The sequence below is a fragment of the Gallinula chloropus genome (assembly GCF_964237585.1).
Source record: "Gallinula chloropus genome assembly, chromosome: Z".
Classification (NCBI taxonomy): Eukaryota; Metazoa; Chordata; class Aves; order Gruiformes; family Rallidae; genus Gallinula; species Gallinula chloropus.
This window is the reverse complement of record NC_140089.1, coordinates 48,723,092-48,741,625: the sequence shown is the minus strand read 5'-3', so window position 1 is coordinate 48,741,625 and position 18,534 is coordinate 48,723,092. Positions and strand designations below refer to the sequence as shown.

The following is an 18,534-nucleotide window of genomic DNA, read 5'->3' as shown; positions in this document are numbered from 1 at the left end:
TTTCCTTTGCTTTACAGCAAAACAAATTTGAACGCACAAGCTTTCCTCGTAAATATCCAGATAATCTTGTTCAGAGCATGTGCCTAATGCAGTCATTCATGCAGGAGTGTTAGAACTGCTTTATATGGATTTAATTAGGGAAATTGTTAGTGGGGCTGGCTGGTGTCTACCCTTTTAGAGCTTTCTTTCTGTGTCCCATATGTGTGTAAGAGGGGTCCAGGACTCTTACCAGGATCAGTAATTGCTATGGCAATGCAAATGTTGAGTAATTTTGTACTGAGTAGCTATCAGACAGCTTGGGATAGAGGAAACAAACTGAGTTTAAAAAGGGCTGGTGTCTGTGCTTTTTATCAGGACTACTTAATAGTTTTTTGTGTTGAGTGGAGCATCAGGATGCAAATGTATCGGTTCAGGTTTCTGTCAGAAATGGTCTGTCCTGGTAGTCTGGGAAACAAAAGCCAAACTTCTGCATGAGGATTAATTTTAATTACCATAACAAAATTGCCTTTTGGGTTTATGTGGTAATGATGTCAAACCCGTTTTGTATCTCCTTACAGAAAGGACGTGTTTCTGACAGCTCCCCAGCTTCAGGGCTGCACAGGACACTGCAAGCAGTGGCAGGTAGCTACAGTGAAACTAGAGGTAATCCCCCATAGCAAGGGGCTGTGGTGGATTCCTGGTGGATGTGTTGCAGGTGTCTTCCATAGTAAAACAAGTAAATACACTGTAAGAACACTAGGGACTTAGTTCATACGGGGAAACATAAATAAGAATTTAATTATAAGCTTATTGTTTTTTCTTGTTTCAAGACCAGAATACCTCTCAAGAAACTTATCAGGAAAGAAACTTTTTTCACTCAGGGAACATGCTGTATGTTTACCTGTGCTTTAGTCACCACTGATAGGTCCTGTTCAGGATTGCAGCCCTCCTGTGTTAGGCATTTTATGTGTGTGGTGGGGTACTAGGCTTGCTTTGCAGAAGCATCTGTGTCTCTGAAAGCATTAGAGAACACCTGTGGTACAGGGGTGTGTGTCTGAAGTATTAGCTGTCTGTTGATTTAAACACACAGGTACTTTTGTGAGTGCTGTTGGCTGCCAGTAGGCATCTTCAGGTAACTTTGAATGAATGACTGTCCTGTACCCCAAGTAGAAATGAGGAAGCTGAGCAATATTTTGTATTGTGAGAGTATATATACGTGAAAGGAGAGGAAATTTCAGGGACAGTGTTCTGGTCATTTGAACAGTTCTCACTGCAGCACTGACAACCGTCATAGCTCAGGTTCAATATCTGGGAGAATCCAGCAAGGCTGGATCTTAAAACACATCTGTTGCCTGGGCAGCTCTTGAATTCTGGATTTGGGGTGACTCTGTCCAAGTTAGAAAGTGCTGGCACTGCAGCTGTGGTTGGATTCCACTGATTGTCCTTGCAGTTTTCCATGAATAATTTCTGTTTTGTTAGCTTGTATGCAGCCAGGCTGAGAACCCAGGACACTGCCCAATCCCTGATAGCTCAGAGGTTGACTTGTCCAAGGCTAGAGTTGGCTTTTGTCCTTTGCGGTTGTCCTTCTATATTGAAAGCTAACAGTGCACCCATAATAATCTGAAAAATAAGGATTTTAACTTCCTATTTGTTGTCTTGTAATCTTTCTTTGGTGGGATTTTTTTGTAATGCTTTGATATCTTTCCCCCAAAAAAACACATAGTAGTAGTTAGTATTCTATTTACTGCTTTAAACTGAAGCCTGAGTTTCCTGAGTACTACTTGACAGTATAGTTATAATGCAGAATCAAGACAATATTAAATTTTTGTCTTCACAAAGGGTTTCAGGCTAAAACTGAGACTTTCAGTTTCCTCATAAATTGGGTTCTTTGAGCACTAGTGCACATCCTCCAGCAAGCTTTGTGGTGGTGGTCAAGACCACATCCAATTATCTTAAAAAACTTAGTTGAATTTGTTAGCACATCAGCTACAGAGTAGTTTTTGTTACAGTTTGAAATGTGAATAATCCCGTATGTTTGTCATGTGTTACTCAGAAAACCCTACTGGTCTGTTTGTTTGAGGTTTGAACTTAGCAGAAAAGGAGTCCGTTTGTATTGTATAATAAGAAAAAGTGTAAAAAGTGTGTTTTTCAGAAGACAGTATAAAAAATGGCACTAGGGTTGAGTTTTTGAAGGGTGAGCAAAGACTATATCCATATTTAGACTTACTGGTCTGAAATGAACTACATAAATAAAAACTCAGCTGTCAAAGGTAAATTGCACAGTTCTTACGTGTAATTTTGATTTCTTAAAATACGAGCATTGCTAACTTTTTCTTCTATTTTTGGAAACAAAACTTTGGGCAAATTGAAAAAATCAGGTTTAAGTGAAGTCTTAAAGTGTGGGAGTTCCATGGTTGGCTTGTTTCATGTATGAAGCCTTAAAATTATTGTTATCAAATAGGCATAAATAAACACTGAAGCAGGTCTGTGTTCTGTTAAAGCTTTCAAAAGCCTTTGAAGAAAGTTATTTTGGGAGAACTTGGGATTTATGCCCTCTGACAGATGAATCCTTTAGCCCCCGCCTTTTCTGCTGGAGGAAGCAATTTGCTTGTAAATTTGTCTGTTGCTGCATACTGAGCTTCATATTTTTCATCATAGTAACTTACAAGTTTTACAAATGCATGATTATTTTTTAATTATTATTTTTTTAAATCTAGTAATAGTAGCATAGGCTGCCTCAGAAACCTGCCTTGGGTTTTTTTTTCACTCTGGCAGTGGGAAGGGAGGGTGCCTTGGGGTTGGTTTTTGCTTGCTATGAGGCCATTGTTTGCTGTGCCTATGTGGTGTAAAAGTGATTTTTTTTGAGAGGTAAGGAATTACCTATGTTCTAAGGTCTTCCTTCTAGCCCAAATACAGGTTGTCTTTTGTCTGACAGCTGCACTGCAGCGTCATCACCTGTGGTTGTGGAGTTGTGCACTGCATGTGTTGAGATGCCAGTGGTGGCAGTAGCACGTATGGGAGCATAAACACAGAGTAGACAGGGGATTGCAAGAAAAGGTAGTGCTGAGAAGGAGAATACAGTACAAAATAGGAGGGAAACCTGGACACTTGGTGTGCCTGGGGAGTCATGAAAAGAGGGGCAGGATTCAGCCAGGAGAGCAGTGCCCTTGTCGCTTTCTGCAGTGGGAGGCTGGATACTCTGATTCTAACGAGCATTTCTGGGAAATCACAAGGATCCCAGCCTTGATGATGACTGCTGTAGGTGTGTCAGTAGATTCTTGTATGGTTTTAACTTTCATAGGGAAGATAAAGATAGATCCATTTACCCATTTGTGTAACACTAAGCGGAATTCAGAAGTTGCACAATGCAAATAAGTACCTATTGAAAGAAAAAGAATATTTCAAAACCGGGGTTGCAAAATTGGGCATTTCCTAACTTCGAAATTCCCAAATTTAGATAGCTTGTGCAAGTGTCTCACATACAGGATACACACTTGAATCTAGCCTTACCATGCTGAATGTGGGAGAAAACGCTGATCCCTGGGTATTTGATATTGCATTTTATTACTCATCAAAAATGTATTTGGTACTGATAAGGGTTGCTGAATTGACGTTGTGAAAAATAACATTTTGTGTTTCCAAATACCATTTTGTGCTTACTTTGCCTCTTTCCTGGAGGATGGCAAAGATGACAGACTCCTTCCTGCTGGTGGTTTCTCAGCTTCTCCCACTGCAGGGCCAGCATTTTGTATTTTCCAGGAGGTGGGCTGGGGCACTGTTTCTTTGCCCACTGACGGGGGCAATGTGAGAGCCAGATGTCTTTCAGTCTTGGTAATAGAATATGCCATTGCAACTTCCTGCTTTCATAATTCATGCTAGTATTTCCTATTAGCACTTGGGCAGCCTGAGACTCTTCTTTCTAGCAGTTTTTGTTTTCTACCCTGTGAGAGAGCAGACACTCATCTCTCCCTGTTTCCCTGCCTGTGGACTAAAGCTGTGCATATCAGTGGGAATGTTCACAGCTCTGGATTTCCAGCTATGCTCTGCCGAACCGACAGGAGCTCTGTCGGTCATTTCTTCTGCTGTAGTTACTCTGGTTTTAGTCACCATGAATACAAGCACAATGGACAACTCATGCAAGCAGTTCCTCCAGTTCATCATTATGAATTGATTTTAAATCATCAGCTTCAGAATGCCCAAGTTAAAGTTCATGGTTTAAATTTTCCTCAGGAAAATTTTCAGCAGTTCTACATGAAAGTAGGCCTGTGGTCACTTTTAATTAGAGTTTAGTTATGTAAGTAAGTATTTCATGTTTCTTTCTGCTTTACTTCTTAAATGTTCTCATTTTCAAACAAATTGCGGCTTATTTTTAGGAGTAAAACCAAAAGCATTATGAGTCCAAACTTTCCAGAAACGCGGAGCACTCCAATCTAGTGAAAGCCTGTGAACACTGGTGGAGCTGAGCTACTTCAGAAACTAGGCCACTGCCTGGGCCTCTTTTTACATTTCCCCCACCCCCCGCTTCTACCCCTTGTGTTGTATAAAAACAGGTTCATATTAGATTATGGGTGACTTCCCAGTGGATGTCAATAAAGGAGTTATTCCAGATAATTTTCAACCCAGGGAAGGGAGGGCAGGGAGAGAGTAATTAAATTGAAGGCTAAATTAAAGGACAGGGTCCTGAGTACGTTTTCATCTCTATTTAAACTAATAGGAATGAGAACAAAGTGGATCGTGCACGACTGGGCGCATAATGTTTGCTGCAGTCTGTCTCACTCCCTTTTTTAATGATGCAAAATTTTATTTTATATTGACAAATAATGACTCACAAGTCAAACTTAATAATGTGAAAAAGGGCCTGTCTTGGAAACCTGTGCAGTGGGAAAATACAAAGTTTCTGCTGGTGTGGCTAAGGCGGTTCTCCAGTCACACAGCAACATTAGGCACTGGCTGACCCAAACAGACCTTGTGTCTTCTTCAGAAAGTAATGTAACCTGTTGCAGATTTTAGTGTCATTTTTACATTTTCTGATGTGAGATAGGGTAGAAGTGTAATCATGGCTGTAGGGAGACTCAGGATTTTCCTTTATGAAGTGTAGGTTTGCTGTAATTCTATTTTAAGGTCTAGAAAATATACAGGACTTCATAAGTCTTCTCTGGGGATGACTGTACCTTACGGTACTGTACGTAAACAGTTGCTTATCATTGGGACTGGTACAGAATAAGCATGCCCTGACTGACTCTCTTAAAAAAAATGAAAATAAGGAGATAATGGGGAATTGATGATTATGCAGTGTCTTTTCAGTAACAAAAGGTATGAAAAAGAATTACCAGTGTGTAGAAATAATGTCTGAAAGATCTGATGTTTGTCCCCTTACAGAATTGCCAAACTGCCCTGAAGTTAATGGTTGGAGTACAGTTCGCTCTCCTAATACTTAACTGTAAAGCTATTTGCCCCAGAACGTATTTGTGTGGTACCTTGCAACTTTGCGCTCTCCTTGACGTATTTGCAAAATGTGGAATTGTTTATATATGATAATAAACAGGGTAATATTATTATATAATAAGGGTAGTAAACAAGCCTGGTAAGCTTATCTGAAAATATGATGACTTAACACCCAGAATGATTTATGTGGTCTATTGCAAACAGCTGGATCGGATCCAGAGTGTTTACGGAAAGTTAAACAGAACAAAGCCCCTTACAAAAAATGCATTTGTCCATCCTCTAACCAGTCATGTTACTTACATGTTTGTAGTAGATCCTCTGGTTGCACTTGCCAAAGATTCCTTGCCTTTGCCTGCTTACACCTGGGGCCTCTCCCTCTCAGGCTGTCAGCGTCGTGCTTGTCCTTAGAGTTGTTCTTGCTGCAGCTTGACCTTAGTTTTCTACTTCTACCTTTCCTCTTGAATGCTGCTAAGGGTTTTGGAACCCTCCCTTGCCTTCATGCTGGATAATGCCTGGGTATTACAGTTCCCTTGGATTGTGGTGTGTGTCTCTTAGTAGTATCACACTGATGTCGCAGCCTATGGTAGAGTGCAAATTTAGCACCCTCTCTGTTCTGCAGCACAGGAGAATGTGCTTTTCTCATGCACACACCTTCCCCCCCCCAAAGTGTACCGCCTTCCAAATTTATCCATATGCAATAATAAAGTCATTGATGGATGCACTTGTTTCTCCTGGTTAATACTTGTAAGAGCCTTGACCTAGAAGTGGTTGTAAGAAGATGGTAGCAGTGGAGACTCATGGAAGATGGTGTAGAAAAGAATGAATTATTTTGTGGACTGCTAAGGTCAGAGGCCTTTCTGGGTCTGTAGTGGGTAGCTCATGGACTTTCATAGGCCTGTCTAGCAGTTTTAGTATGCAAGCATTTTCTCACATTGTTTTGTATGCAATGCATTAGTTCTTTGTTTCCACAGCTGTATTTCTTTCTACCCCTGCACACCTTGGGCACATTAATAGCGTGAGAAGGCTTTGCTAAACATGATACTTACGTTAGTAAGATCTCAAGGATGGCAGGTTTGTATAACCAATGCTTAGGATTAATGCTGCTCTTCTCATGTCCTTTGTTCTGAAGATGGTCGTAGCAATCTTGCATTCTTGATTTATCTTAGAGAGGTGGGGTTTCCCTCAAATCACTATCAAAAGTAAGAAAATACGTAAACAAAACCTGAACTTAGTACAGTAAACACAAGTGAAAGTTCAAGATACTTATACTTGTCCTTCTAGATTGAAACAATTGTTTTCAATTATTGCCTCTTTGCTTTGAAATGTGTGCCTTGTTTCGTTTTTAAGAGTTGTGCTTTCACCAACTGTACTCTTTTTCCAAATTAAGATATACAGACAGCTGTAGAAGCATTGCGAGATCAGTGCATACAATGTGTTATTTTTGGCAGCACTTGGTTTGCTTTCTCTTCTTACTCCCTTCCTCTCTCCACAGCATCATTTATTTCTGCAGTGGAACAGAAGAATGTGCTCAGTCGCGCTTCTCAGCAGCTCTGCAGCCTGTGGAGAGTGTGGGCAGTCTCTGTGTGCAGCATCCTGGAAAATGTGCGTTCCCTTCAAGAAGTGATCTGCTGAGGAGCTCCTACTTGTACAGTTGTTCCAGCCTGCCTTGTTGCATTGCTCTCAAGGTCTGAAATGCCTGGTCTCTAATACTCCCTGGGACTTGCGTTTCCTCTGCTGAAGAAAGCTACCTGCCACAGTTATCCAGGGAGCCCTGAGGAGCAAGGACACTGAAGATGGCTCTGAGTGCTTTTTGTGCAGTTTGGGGTTTGCTATTGGAAGTGGCAATAGCATTTGGTCCAGTACCGAGGATCACATGGGAACACAGAGGTAAGAAGAGAAATTTCAGAGATGTAATAGACACTGCCACAACTTCAGGGTTTCTGTGGGATCTGAGGCTCCTTGAGTCTGTACATTCTTCCAGCCTGTTAGCTGTGAGTTTGGCCAAGTGTTGCCAGCTTTGCTCAGCTTGTGCTTAGGTCCAGAGCAATGGAAAGCAACACAGGCACTGGGATAACAGATTTCAGATCCCTCAAGCAGTTGTGAAAATATAGCTTTTTAAAGGAGTTTTGACTTTGTCTTTCTCAGTTGAAGGATCTTGCTGCTGAAGCTTGTTTCAAGAGAAAAATCCAATAGCTGTATTTTGTTTTAATCAAATTACTTTGAATAATTTTAGCAAAGTGGTCTGATCCAGCTAATAATTTGGGTTTTTTCAGGCTGAGATGTATTTTGACACTAAGCCACCCTGTGCACAAAATAAAATCACCAGGTGAATGAAAGATAAGCATTTAGTCCTCTTCTGACAGCATTATATGATGTATAGAGTTGAAAAAGTCTTTTTCCCTGTATTTGAAAGTGCAGCAAATAGTCATTACCATACTATTAGTAGGAGTCAGCAAATGTGGTACAGAGAAGTAACGAGGAACAGAGGATCCTTTGGCTTTTAGTTTAATGATTTAGCCTGGGTGTGAAGACCACTATAGAGCAAGAGCTATAAAGTAGTTATTTGCTGCTGCTTACAAATACCCTGTTTTTCCCTCCCTCTCCTCTCTGTCTTTTTAAGATGAAAGTTTCTGGAATATTGTAGTTGAAAATACACAATTCCTAACGTTAGAATTGGGAGCAACAATACTTTGTTTTCTGCTTGTGTCTTAAAAAGCCATGCTTAGTTAATCTTTTGGTAGTGTTGCACAGGATACAGTCTCCCAAGCTTTCAGTCATTTTTCCATTATGGTTGTACATGCAGAAAAAAATATCCCAGTATATTAGTCATTTTGTGTCATCTTTCTCCAGGCAGTTCTGTTCCAGTCTGCATGGTTCCTTATTCCATTGGCTTTTCCCCTGTGCCTCCTTCTTTCTCTCCTCTTCATTTTCATGTTGATTTTTTTTTTCCCTGTTATTTCTTTCTACCATGGTCTTCACTTCAGAACCAGCTTATTGACCCTCTGTGGATGGTTTCTGTTTACCTTCTGTGTCCTCACCTCTTCCTGCCCTCGTAAGACGCTGAAGTCTTGTCTCTTGAGGTGCAGGGTATTGTGTGAGACTTGTATGGCGCAGTTGCAAGGGATGTGGTGATTGACCACTGTTTCCACAGGAGGTGGATACGTGGAGCGGAAAAGGTGAGAGAGGACCTGACAGTGGATGTGTAAAATGGAAGGTTAGAAAACAATGACTGAACAGGTAGTAAAAGAAAATGGAAATGACACGGGTGTGGGGGATCACTGCAAGAGGAAATACCCAGTCATTTGAAGTTTAAGGAGAAAAGTGCTTTTGATGTTGAGGGTGACAGGAGCTGCTGTTTCTGCTGAACCAAGCTTCTTCTGGGGGGTGCCTCTGCTGTGACATGGGTTGCCTGAACTGACCTTTGTTGTTTGCAAGGTCTGCAACCGCGGTTAGACAACTCAGAAAAATGACCCATAAACCTTACCCTGAGTGATGGTCTTTCTTAATATGGTGCTATTGTTTTCATTTCAACAGAGGTCCAGCTAATACATTTTCATGAATCAGAAGTGTCAAACTATTCAACCTTGCTGTTAAGTGAAGACAAAGATGTTCTCTATGTAGGAGCCAGAGAAGTGATCTTTGCATTAAACGCAGTGAATATTGCTGAAAAGCAGCATGAGGTATGCATTGTAATCTTATCCTCCATGTAAAAATCCTGCTCCAAATTTGACTTCATTTTGTGATATCAGTAGCACTGTACCTTATGGATAAGTACCTGAAACTACTGTGCAGGCTACTCCCCTGTTATTTCTGGAATGTACCACAGAGTAAAACGTGCTATCAGAGGAAGAAATGAGAAGTTGGATATAAACAAGTAATTAGAGATTTCCTAAGGTGTTTTCTTGCTGGACTGGAGGGACCTTGAGTGTCCTGTGTAATGGTGGCTCTCCTAATTTTTATTGAGTGAGCCATCGCCTATTAATCTGAATTGGAAGGTAGTCTGATCAAAATGAAAGCAAGATAGGTGCTTGCTCAGGAGTGGCAGGCTGTGGATGTGCCTTGAATGAGACGAGGCCCCTCATTTCAGCTTCTGCTTTGTGTCTGTAGGAGTGTCTGCACAGGAAGTGCTGGTGCAGACAGGTCTGGTCCATCTGGCTCAGAGAAGTAGTCCGGATGTCCCTGCTGATGCTGGCTTCTCAGAGCAGATTAGCCCTGCAGAAGACTGCTAATGTTCTATTTCTTGCAGTCCTTCCCAGGCTCCTGCTTCTTATCCCATCAGCAGCACAGTCTGACACTTAGAGCCAAGTGCAACCTCCGAACCTCCTACTGAGGCTTTTTTAGGAAGATGCTTAGGAAACTTTTGATCTGGACTAAACGTTCAGGGGTAGTGGTGGTCAGTTACATCAACTTGTAATGCTAGTTTTATGAGCCCGTGTAACTGCCAAAATTATACATCTCTGGATAGCGTAAATGGGTCCAGGCAAGTTTCCTTTGACAGCTAACCCTCCCGACTGTGCTTCATTCAAGTGTGAATGCAGCTGAGAAGTAGGTAAAATTGAGATGTACTTAAAACTGTTGAGAGTTGGGATTGCCTGATGCATATGGTAATGCAAAATTCATTAGCATTTAGAGAGGAAGCACCACAGTTGATCCCAGAAGATCAATAGTGGTGATTTATCCCCACTTAAGGCACATGCATTTGGAAGTGTTATTTCGGCAGGAACCAATGGCTTTGAACCTTTGAAAGCTGCTTGCACCTTTCCTGCAGGTAGTTTTAGGATTGCCCCTTATTTTTTATGTGTGTGTTACTGCAAGATTTCAAAACCTTGCATTGAATTAAAGTGCTTTGTATGTGCCTTTCTGTTGCTTGTTCTTTCACTTAGCTACACTGGAAGGTCACTGAAGATAAAAGGATGAAGTGTGCAGTCAAGGGCAAATCAGAACAGGTATGTACTTTTATTGAACTTTGAGAAATGTTGCACATCAAGAGGAGTGATGTTAAAAGAAGAAAGACTCCAAATGTTTGAAATTAAAATTTTCAAATAATCACCTAAATTCTTATAATTAACTTGAGCTTCGGAAACTGCAGCATGCTTAGTATGTTTTTCAAATTCTTAGTTCATTTCTTGGTGGTGCATAGTATTTGAATGTTTGAAAATCTGAACACGTCCTGATGTGTGCTTAACATCACAAGTTCTTCCACTGAAAAGTCAAACCAATTTTATTTTCATTGAGGTAATGGGTAGCAACTATTGTTTATTATTGCAATGATTCCTCCCCAGCATTTGGTTTTACAAAACTGATGATTTGGTTTGCTTTGCTTTAGGGCACAGGGCTTACTTATTTTGGGCAGTGCTGTTCTCACCAGTGTGTTTCTCACTAGCTACTCATATCCTTACTGTGCTGCTCAGTGGGATGTGCTGCTGGTGCTCAGGGAGCTCCCCAGCACCTGGGCAGTCTGATCTCCTGCCAGCTCGACATTGCAGGTGGCTCAGCCCCTGGGATCCTCCAGTGTTTTTTGGGAACTGTGCAGCTGCCTAAGCACAGGCTGGCTCACTCATTTTGCCTTTCTGTGAACTTGGTTTACTTGATGTGGTTGGCTGTGTGTGGATGTACCTTTCCCCTTGTGTAGTGCCACTTTGTTTAGTGATTCTGTAAAGTGAGGGTTTACTGGGCAAGACTGATGGTTGGGCTTTTAGCCTAGGTGTGAAAGTGGAATTCTGAAAGCCCTGTGAGTGCAGAAAGCAGTCCCACTGAACACTTGAAGGGATTTGATACCACTGAACCTGCCACTTCTTTAGTTTTGACTGTTATGAAACCCCAGGTGCTGCATCCAGGGCTGATGGACATCCTGCATTCATGGGGCTCCTTGAGGTGGGAGTGGGCAGCTCTCCTTTGGCTCAGTTTACTACCTTTCCTTGATTGACAGCCATCTATACATTATCCTAACAGGAGGTGTAGAAGGTATTTAATGGCCATTTCCTCCTTGTGTCCCTCTTCAGGATTGTACTCAGTGTTGTTGTTTGTGTTCTGCAGGTTCAGTTGGGGTTACTAGTAATGATAGTTACTGCAGCCTCAATGAATGTGAGGTGCGGGTTTTTTGCATGTTCATACAGTTCAGTGGGCAGTGTGTGCATCTCCACCATCCCTCTGCAGACATTACTGGTTAGTTAGAAGGGAGGTTAGACCCCTTAAATAGGTGCTTTGTCAGAGCTCCAACCTCTTTTTTTGCCAGCTTCCCAGTTTGGCAAGCCACACGTTCCCAGCCATGCTTTTTCATCACTATACTCACAGCCTTTTCTAGGCACATTAATGTTGTAGCAATGATGTTTTGCATAGCACAGTAGTTTCAGAAGGGTCAAGGTATTAAGCCACTACTGCTGTTTCTTAACATTAAAATGGGTAGTCCCACTGTGATGTTCAGTGTGAGCAAAAAGCATTGATGCAGCTGTTCAAGGACCTGATCTGGATTTGCTCTTTCCTCTTGCATGGGTCTTTCACAGAACAACTTGAGATGCACCCTGCGTACGGTACCCTGGTGATGTTGCCCTGAGGTAGTGGTGCATTACTGGCCTTAGGAAATCAGATGTTGCAGGACAAAGCACCTGGAGATTGCAGGGAGAAGGCATCCCAGTGGTGCCATGACTCTGCCACCCATCTTGACTGGTGTGGTGTGGCATAAGTAGTGGCAGCAGCTGAGCTGACAGCACACAGTAGTTGTCTGTGTATGTTGAAACCTGGAAACCCTTGCTTACCAGACCGCTCCTTTTCTTCTCCTTTGTTGCAGACAGAGTGTCGTAATTATGTCCGTGTCCTGCAGCAGCTGAATGATACTTTCCTCTACGTGTGTGGAACTAACGCATTTCAGCCAACCTGCGATTACTTGGTAAGAATGGGCATGGCCCATACCTCGGGTGACTTACACTGTGTTTAAACAACGAGTTGATCTCCGTTCTCAGACTGCAGCCATTTCAGTTGTAAAGTCTGGAGCATTTATTGCACTGTCCCACGGATAGGCCACAGAAATAAACCATACCATTCATTCTTCCACATGCTTACTGAATTACTGATGCATCTTGTTTAACTGTGGATGTACTTTCTCTGAGATTTCTTAATTCTTTTTGTGCTGTGTGTTTGCATAATGTGATGGCTCGACCCTAGCCGGAGGCCAGATGCCCACCAGAGCCACTCTGCCACTCCCCTCCTGAGCTGGACAGGTTAAATAATATATAATGAGAAGCTGACAGGTTAAAACAGAGACAGGGAAAGATCATTTAGCAATTAATATCGTGGGCAAAACAGACTCAACATGGCAGAAAAAAAATCTAATGTATTACCCAATGAAACAGTAGGATAAATAAACCCCAAATCCTAAAACACTTCCCCCTCACCCTTCCATTCTTCCCAGCTCAACTTTATTCCAGATTTCTCTGCCTCCTCGCCCTGAGCAGCACAGAGACAGGAATAGGGGTTTTAGTCAGTTCATCATGAGTTGTCTTGGCTGCTCCTTCCTCTTCAGGGGGAGGAATCCTCACAGTCTTCCCGTGCTCCAGTGTGGGGGTCCCTCTAACAGAGGACAGTCTTCCATGAACTCCAGTGTGAGCCCTTTCCCACGGGGGCTTCAGTTCATCACACGCTGCCCCAGTGCAGATTCCTCCTCAGGATGCAGATGTTCAGGACCAGACTGCTCCAACGTGGTGTCCCGTAGAGTCACCAGTGCTGCAAGCAAACCTGCTTGGGTGTGGGCTCCTCTGTCCATGGGCTTTAGGTCCTGCCAGGAGCTTGATCCAACAAGGGCTTCCCACTGGGTAACAGTCCTCTTGAGGTGCTGCCACCTGCTCCACTGTGGAGTCCTCCACGGGCTGTGGGTGGGATCTCTGCTCCCCATCATCTTCTATGGGCTGCAGGGGGACAACCTGTTCCACCATGCCTTTCTCCACGGGCTGCAGGGGAATCTCTCCGGCATCAGAGCACCTCACCACCCCCCCCTGCCCCTGACCTCTCCTTCTTCCCTGACCTTGATGCTTGCACAGTTTCTTACATCTTCTCAGGCCCTTCTCTGGTGGCAAAAACTTCTGCTGGTTTTGTGCTTGGCGTTGGGCAGTGGCAGGCCAGTCTTGGAGCCAGCTGGTAGCGGTTCTGCTGGACCCAGAGTAAGCTTCTAGAAGCCAGACCTGCAGCCCCCCACCCCCTCCCTCTCGCCATGCAAACTCAAAGCGCATAAAAACAACTTCTAAAACTGAAATTACATTCTTTGTGACTTCATTACCGAATCTCCCTGAAATTAGTAAGATTCCTGTCTCTGCTTGCCTCATCTCTGCTCCTGGCAGTGTCACGGCTTCATAGTGCTGAATGCTTCGCAGTGAAGCCTTGGCACCAACTCAAAACTCCCTGGTCTCACTGTGACTCTTGCATCATTCTCCTCACTGTGGCTCTTAACAATTCTGAAATTGGAAATCTTGTAATTGTTTGTTTTGTCTCAGCTGTCTGCAAGTCTGCAAGCCATCACCTCTGTAACCTTTCCAGAAGTCATTGCCCTCAGCTTCCGTTATGCAACTGATCACTTTGCCAGTGCTATACCCACAATTCTGTTACATTCTTGATCCCCGTTCCCTCATTTTTAAGAGATTTTTATAAAGCAGTAGTCAAAAATACTCGGTTGCTTTTTAAAATTTAGTTTGATTATGCCCCATCTCACAAATTTAACAATCTCAAAAATTCCTAAACCCATTTAAGAAAGCCTTCTTAATTTTTAAAGCTCTCCATTTTTGTGCAGACTAATTCAGTAATACCAGCTCTTACTGTATATCAATTAACTTCACTGCCTTTTCTGCTGTCAGTTTTTTTTGGGTGTTCTTTCTTGAGGTCTGTCTGGATTTAACTTTTTGTCTTCTGTTCTTTCGTGCTCCTGCTTTCATAAGTCATAGGATCACAGTTCCTCTTGGTCTGTTGGACCTGATAAGATTTTTCTGAAAACACATATGCCTTTTTGTAGTCTTACCAAAAATACCTTTGAATGCTGGAAGTGGATGATATAGTCCTTTACTTAGTGGTAATTTTTCAGTAATTTGTGTGAGTCAGGTGGCTTTAAAAAAAAAAAAAAGTGCTAACAGTTGTTTTGTGGTTTCCAACTTATTTTTTTGCAGAATATAATTTCATTTGAACTTGGAAGTAAAAACGAAGATGGTAAGGGCAGATGTCCATTTGATCCTGCTCAAAGCTACACATCTGTTATGGTTGGTAAGTCCAGACTTAGGTATTAAAATGTTTGTTCTTTTCTGCAGCATGACAGTTGTGCAGTCTCTCAGTGTCAAAATGGTAGATTGTGTCCCTATTTCTACATCTTTGTTCTGTATCTATATAGACATTGAATTACTTACGTAGCCAACCTCAGCATGCTTCTTAAAAGGAGAACTTAAAACTGTAGCTTCCTTTTGAAGCAACTTCTGGCATACAGATTTCTTAACTATATTTTCATTCTAGGTAGTCTAAATGTATTCTGACTGCCCCTGTAGTATCAATTGCTGTCATTTCAATAAAGTAGAACTTTTTAGCTGTCCTGAAGACATATCCATGAGATGGAATTGGGAAGCGAACTCTGTACAGCGAGTATGTTACTACCTGGTTAGACACCTCTGAATCTTGATTCGGTGAAACCAGAGGAGTTCATGGCTGTACCCTGGTTTCTGAAGATCATAAAATAGATGATCAAGGAAACAGGAAACGAGAAAGAAAATAACACCCTCTTTTGCATTGTTGGCTAAATTATTAGCAGTTGAGTTTGAATAATGGTGGTATAGAAAAAAAGTGATTCTTATGTAAATTTAAATGTTTGTACATGAGCTTTAGGTTTACACATTACGTGTTAAAGGACTGCAAAACCACAGCTGACTTCCACTGGCTGCTTCTGCTAGAGCAATAATAAGCCCAAGTGTGGAGTGTTAGCCTTGAGAATGGTCAGCAGAAATGTAAATATAGAAGATACATCTGGGACAATTCAAAGGAAATCCGTGTTTATCTTTTCTTGTGGGAAGTTTAAACTTGTCTAATCTCCTGAAATATTTATGTACCCTTTTTGGTATCCAATGCGTAAGAAAGTCAGGAACACTTCTTTTTGTGTTAAAGATGAGGAGCTTTATTCTGGGACTTCTTACAATTTCTTGGGAAGTGAACCTATCATTTCACGGCACTCTCATCAGAGCCCTCTGAGAACAGAGTATGCAATACCTTGGCTTAATGGTAAGTGGGCATGAGAACTGGATCAACCACATTGTTTTTCCTTCTGCAGTGTCATGCATTTGCAGGCAGAGAGTTTAGGTGTCTTACCTGGGTGAAGGGGCAATTCTGTAGTATCTCAGAGAGGATGGATTTTGTCAGTATGTGCCAGCTCAACATGTGAGCTCATACATGCCGTCTTGAGATTCTGTTTTGAAGCTTCAGGAGTTTTACCAGCACCAACAATGAAAACAACTTCAGGATATACAGGCTTCAAGCTGACATGAAAAGACTAAAGTTTATTTTGTATCTACTTGTTCACCCTTGTAATAATGCAGCATAGTTATGATACAGAAAGGCAGAGAATGGGTTTGGTTTTATAATGAGTTTTCAGATTGAGCTGATCATGGTCCCTGATGATTTCAGTTCCAGAATTTCAGAATTCACTTAAGTTTTGTGAATGCTTAGAGATTACTGGCTTTCTGCCAAAAAGGAACAAACTCATGATATTTAGTGTATTGTGAAAGGTGTATTATGTCCAAAAAGTACAGGATAATGAGTTTTGTCATCCATGTCAAGGGAGGGTTCTTCTCCAGGCCCATTAGAAAACCGCATTTGAGTGTGGACTGAGGAATGCTGAGGTAATGATACCGTTATGATACCACAAAGATTTCTCAGGTATCTTAGTGCTTTCACAGAGAGTTTGCAGTTTGGTTTTTTATGGTTTTTTTTTAATTTAATTTTTTTAGAAATGCTATTCATATTATCAACAGCAAACTGCAGGCAGGTCAGTGACTGGAGGGCCATTAAACGTAGTAGGAGATTGGGGCAAAAGAGGACTCCTAGAATGTCTTTGAGGGGATCAAATTAGTCATCTCGTATCTAATAAAAATTTCTTCTCTTTGTGTATGTAGAGCCCAATTTTGTTTTTGCTGATGTGATAAGAGCAGATCAAAACATCACAGATGGAGAAGATGACAAGATATACTTCTTTTTCACTGAGGTGTCTGTGGAGTATGAATTTGTTGGAAAACTGATGATTCCAAGAATAGCTAGAGTGTGCAAGGTGGGGACACAGTTCAATTCACTTTTATGAATTCAACTAGAATTTTGTGTGTGTATGTGTTAAAAAAGCATTTAATTGTGTGGACTTACTGCCAATTTAATGGAAATGGTCAAACAGCGCATCTTGATGAATCAGCAATTTCAATCAGAGCTCAGCTGATTCAGAAACTGAATCAGCTTCTTCAGAACGGATATGTTCATATTGTTACTTTGGGAACAAATACTTAATTTAATTTTGCACAGTGGTGAACTGCTGTACATCTGAGGGTTCTGCCCACCCTGGGGGGAGAGGGAGTGGAGCAAGAAACGACAGCAACCACAAAACCCCACAACAGCAACACACCCCCCCCCCCCCCCCAAAAAAAAAAAAAAAACCACCATAAAACCCAGAAACAGGAAAAGTGTCTTTTTTAAACAGCTTTTTTAAACATCTGAGTTGAAGTACAGCGCCCTGGGAAAAAACTGGTGCTGGAGCTCAGCGGATAGGATGCTTGTCAAGCCACTTCCACGTAGCAGAATACAAACAAAACTCTAGCTTTGTCCACAGCAGAGTAGCTCTTTGCTGTGCTGTAGCAGATGGGGCTTCCTTGAAGCTGTTAGAGCTGTCAGAGCCCCAAGGAAAACGGTCACCAGCAGCCTAATTCTGTCACGCTTGTTGTGTTTAAACCTCCGTGTGTTCGGCTGGTTCAAGTACGTACCTGTGAGTGCTGGTTAAAAGTCTTGCTGATGAAAGATGGGTTTTTTTCTAGAGAAAACGTTAATTTAACAGAAACCTTTGTGGTGGAATGTATCAATTTCCTTAGTATTTTGCCTCCAACAGGAAATTTATCTACCTGTTTCATTTTGACGAGGCAGAAATGTTGCATTTTGACTTACTGTTTTATATTTAAACACAGAAGTAAAAACATCAATAACAAGTTTGTGCCCTTGAGATTTCTATTAAACAAGCAGCTGGAGGCAGATTTACATGGGGCTTATTATTATGGCCCTCTGCCCACTGACAGCTTGTGCACACTTTAAAAAAAAGGGAGTGTCATGGAATAGGAGAGCTTTATTGCTGCTATTTGCTGAAATAGGAGTCAGTGCCAGGCTGCAAATCTGTAAGCATTTAAATTTAAATGTTTTCATAAATTTTGCAGATTTCTTTTAATACTTTGCGTAACAGCGTTGGGTAATGAATGGGAAATACTAATAATGTTTAAAGCATGCTTTTTTGAAGAGGTGTACAGCTTGGGTATCAAATATTTTCAAGCATTTCTAGTCAATGTGTCTTTCTTTCTTCATGCCTTGGTTCTGCAAATCCTTAATAAACGTGGCAACTGCTTGCAGGATTAAGATATTCCTGCATTTCTGCTAGTGGAATTACTCATGTCAGGCAAGTTTATGTGCATATTGCAATATTAGAGTTTAAGTAGTTCTTCAGATAACATAAAGCAAATGCAATGTTACTTACCCTTAAGGGGCAGCATGGTACTTCCATAGTCACTTCATGTGTTTTGATATGCAGTTGTTTTCCTAAGGGTACATTCCTTGTCTCAATTTTTCAAGTGTTGCTGAAGTATGCTGGGTTTTTTAAAATAAATTTTATCTCCTCTTACCTCTGTGTATTGATAGAATCCGTTCTGCATTATTTTATTGAATCTACTAATTTTGTCCTGTGGCTTCCTTGCTTTTCTGTTTGTGAACTCATTAACTTCTATTGATGCTACTATAGATGATGTGTTAGAAAATAATATGGCTCAGTAATTTTGTGCTGTATAGCAGTGTTGAATGCAAAAATGGTATTAATTCTCCTAACTTTTTTTTCTTTCTTTTTCTTTTTTTTTAAAT

General features: G+C 41.5%; 1 protein-coding gene across 2 annotated transcripts in view; it reads left to right on the top strand.

Annotated features, from left to right (window-relative positions):
- Positions 1 to 7,211: 7,211 nt before the first annotated feature.
- SEMA4D (semaphorin 4D) overlaps positions 7,212 to 18,534 on the top strand; it is a gene marked incomplete at its 3' end in the record, with an annotated part of 34,791 nt that continues 23,468 nt past the window's right edge. For both annotated transcript variants that reach the window (XM_084278659.1, XM_084278658.1), the window contains exons 1-7: positions 7,212 to 7,311; positions 8,959 to 9,104; positions 10,308 to 10,370; positions 12,212 to 12,310; positions 14,571 to 14,664; positions 15,550 to 15,663; positions 16,554 to 16,705. In XM_084278659.1, coding sequence (XP_084134785.1) covers positions 7,218 to 7,311; positions 8,959 to 9,104; positions 10,308 to 10,370; positions 12,212 to 12,310; positions 14,571 to 14,664; positions 15,550 to 15,663; positions 16,554 to 16,705 — 762 coding nt within the window. In that variant the 5' untranslated portion in view covers positions 7,212 to 7,217. The remainder of the gene's footprint in view (positions 7,312 to 8,958; positions 9,105 to 10,307; positions 10,371 to 12,211; positions 12,311 to 14,570; positions 14,665 to 15,549; positions 15,664 to 16,553; positions 16,706 to 18,534) is intronic.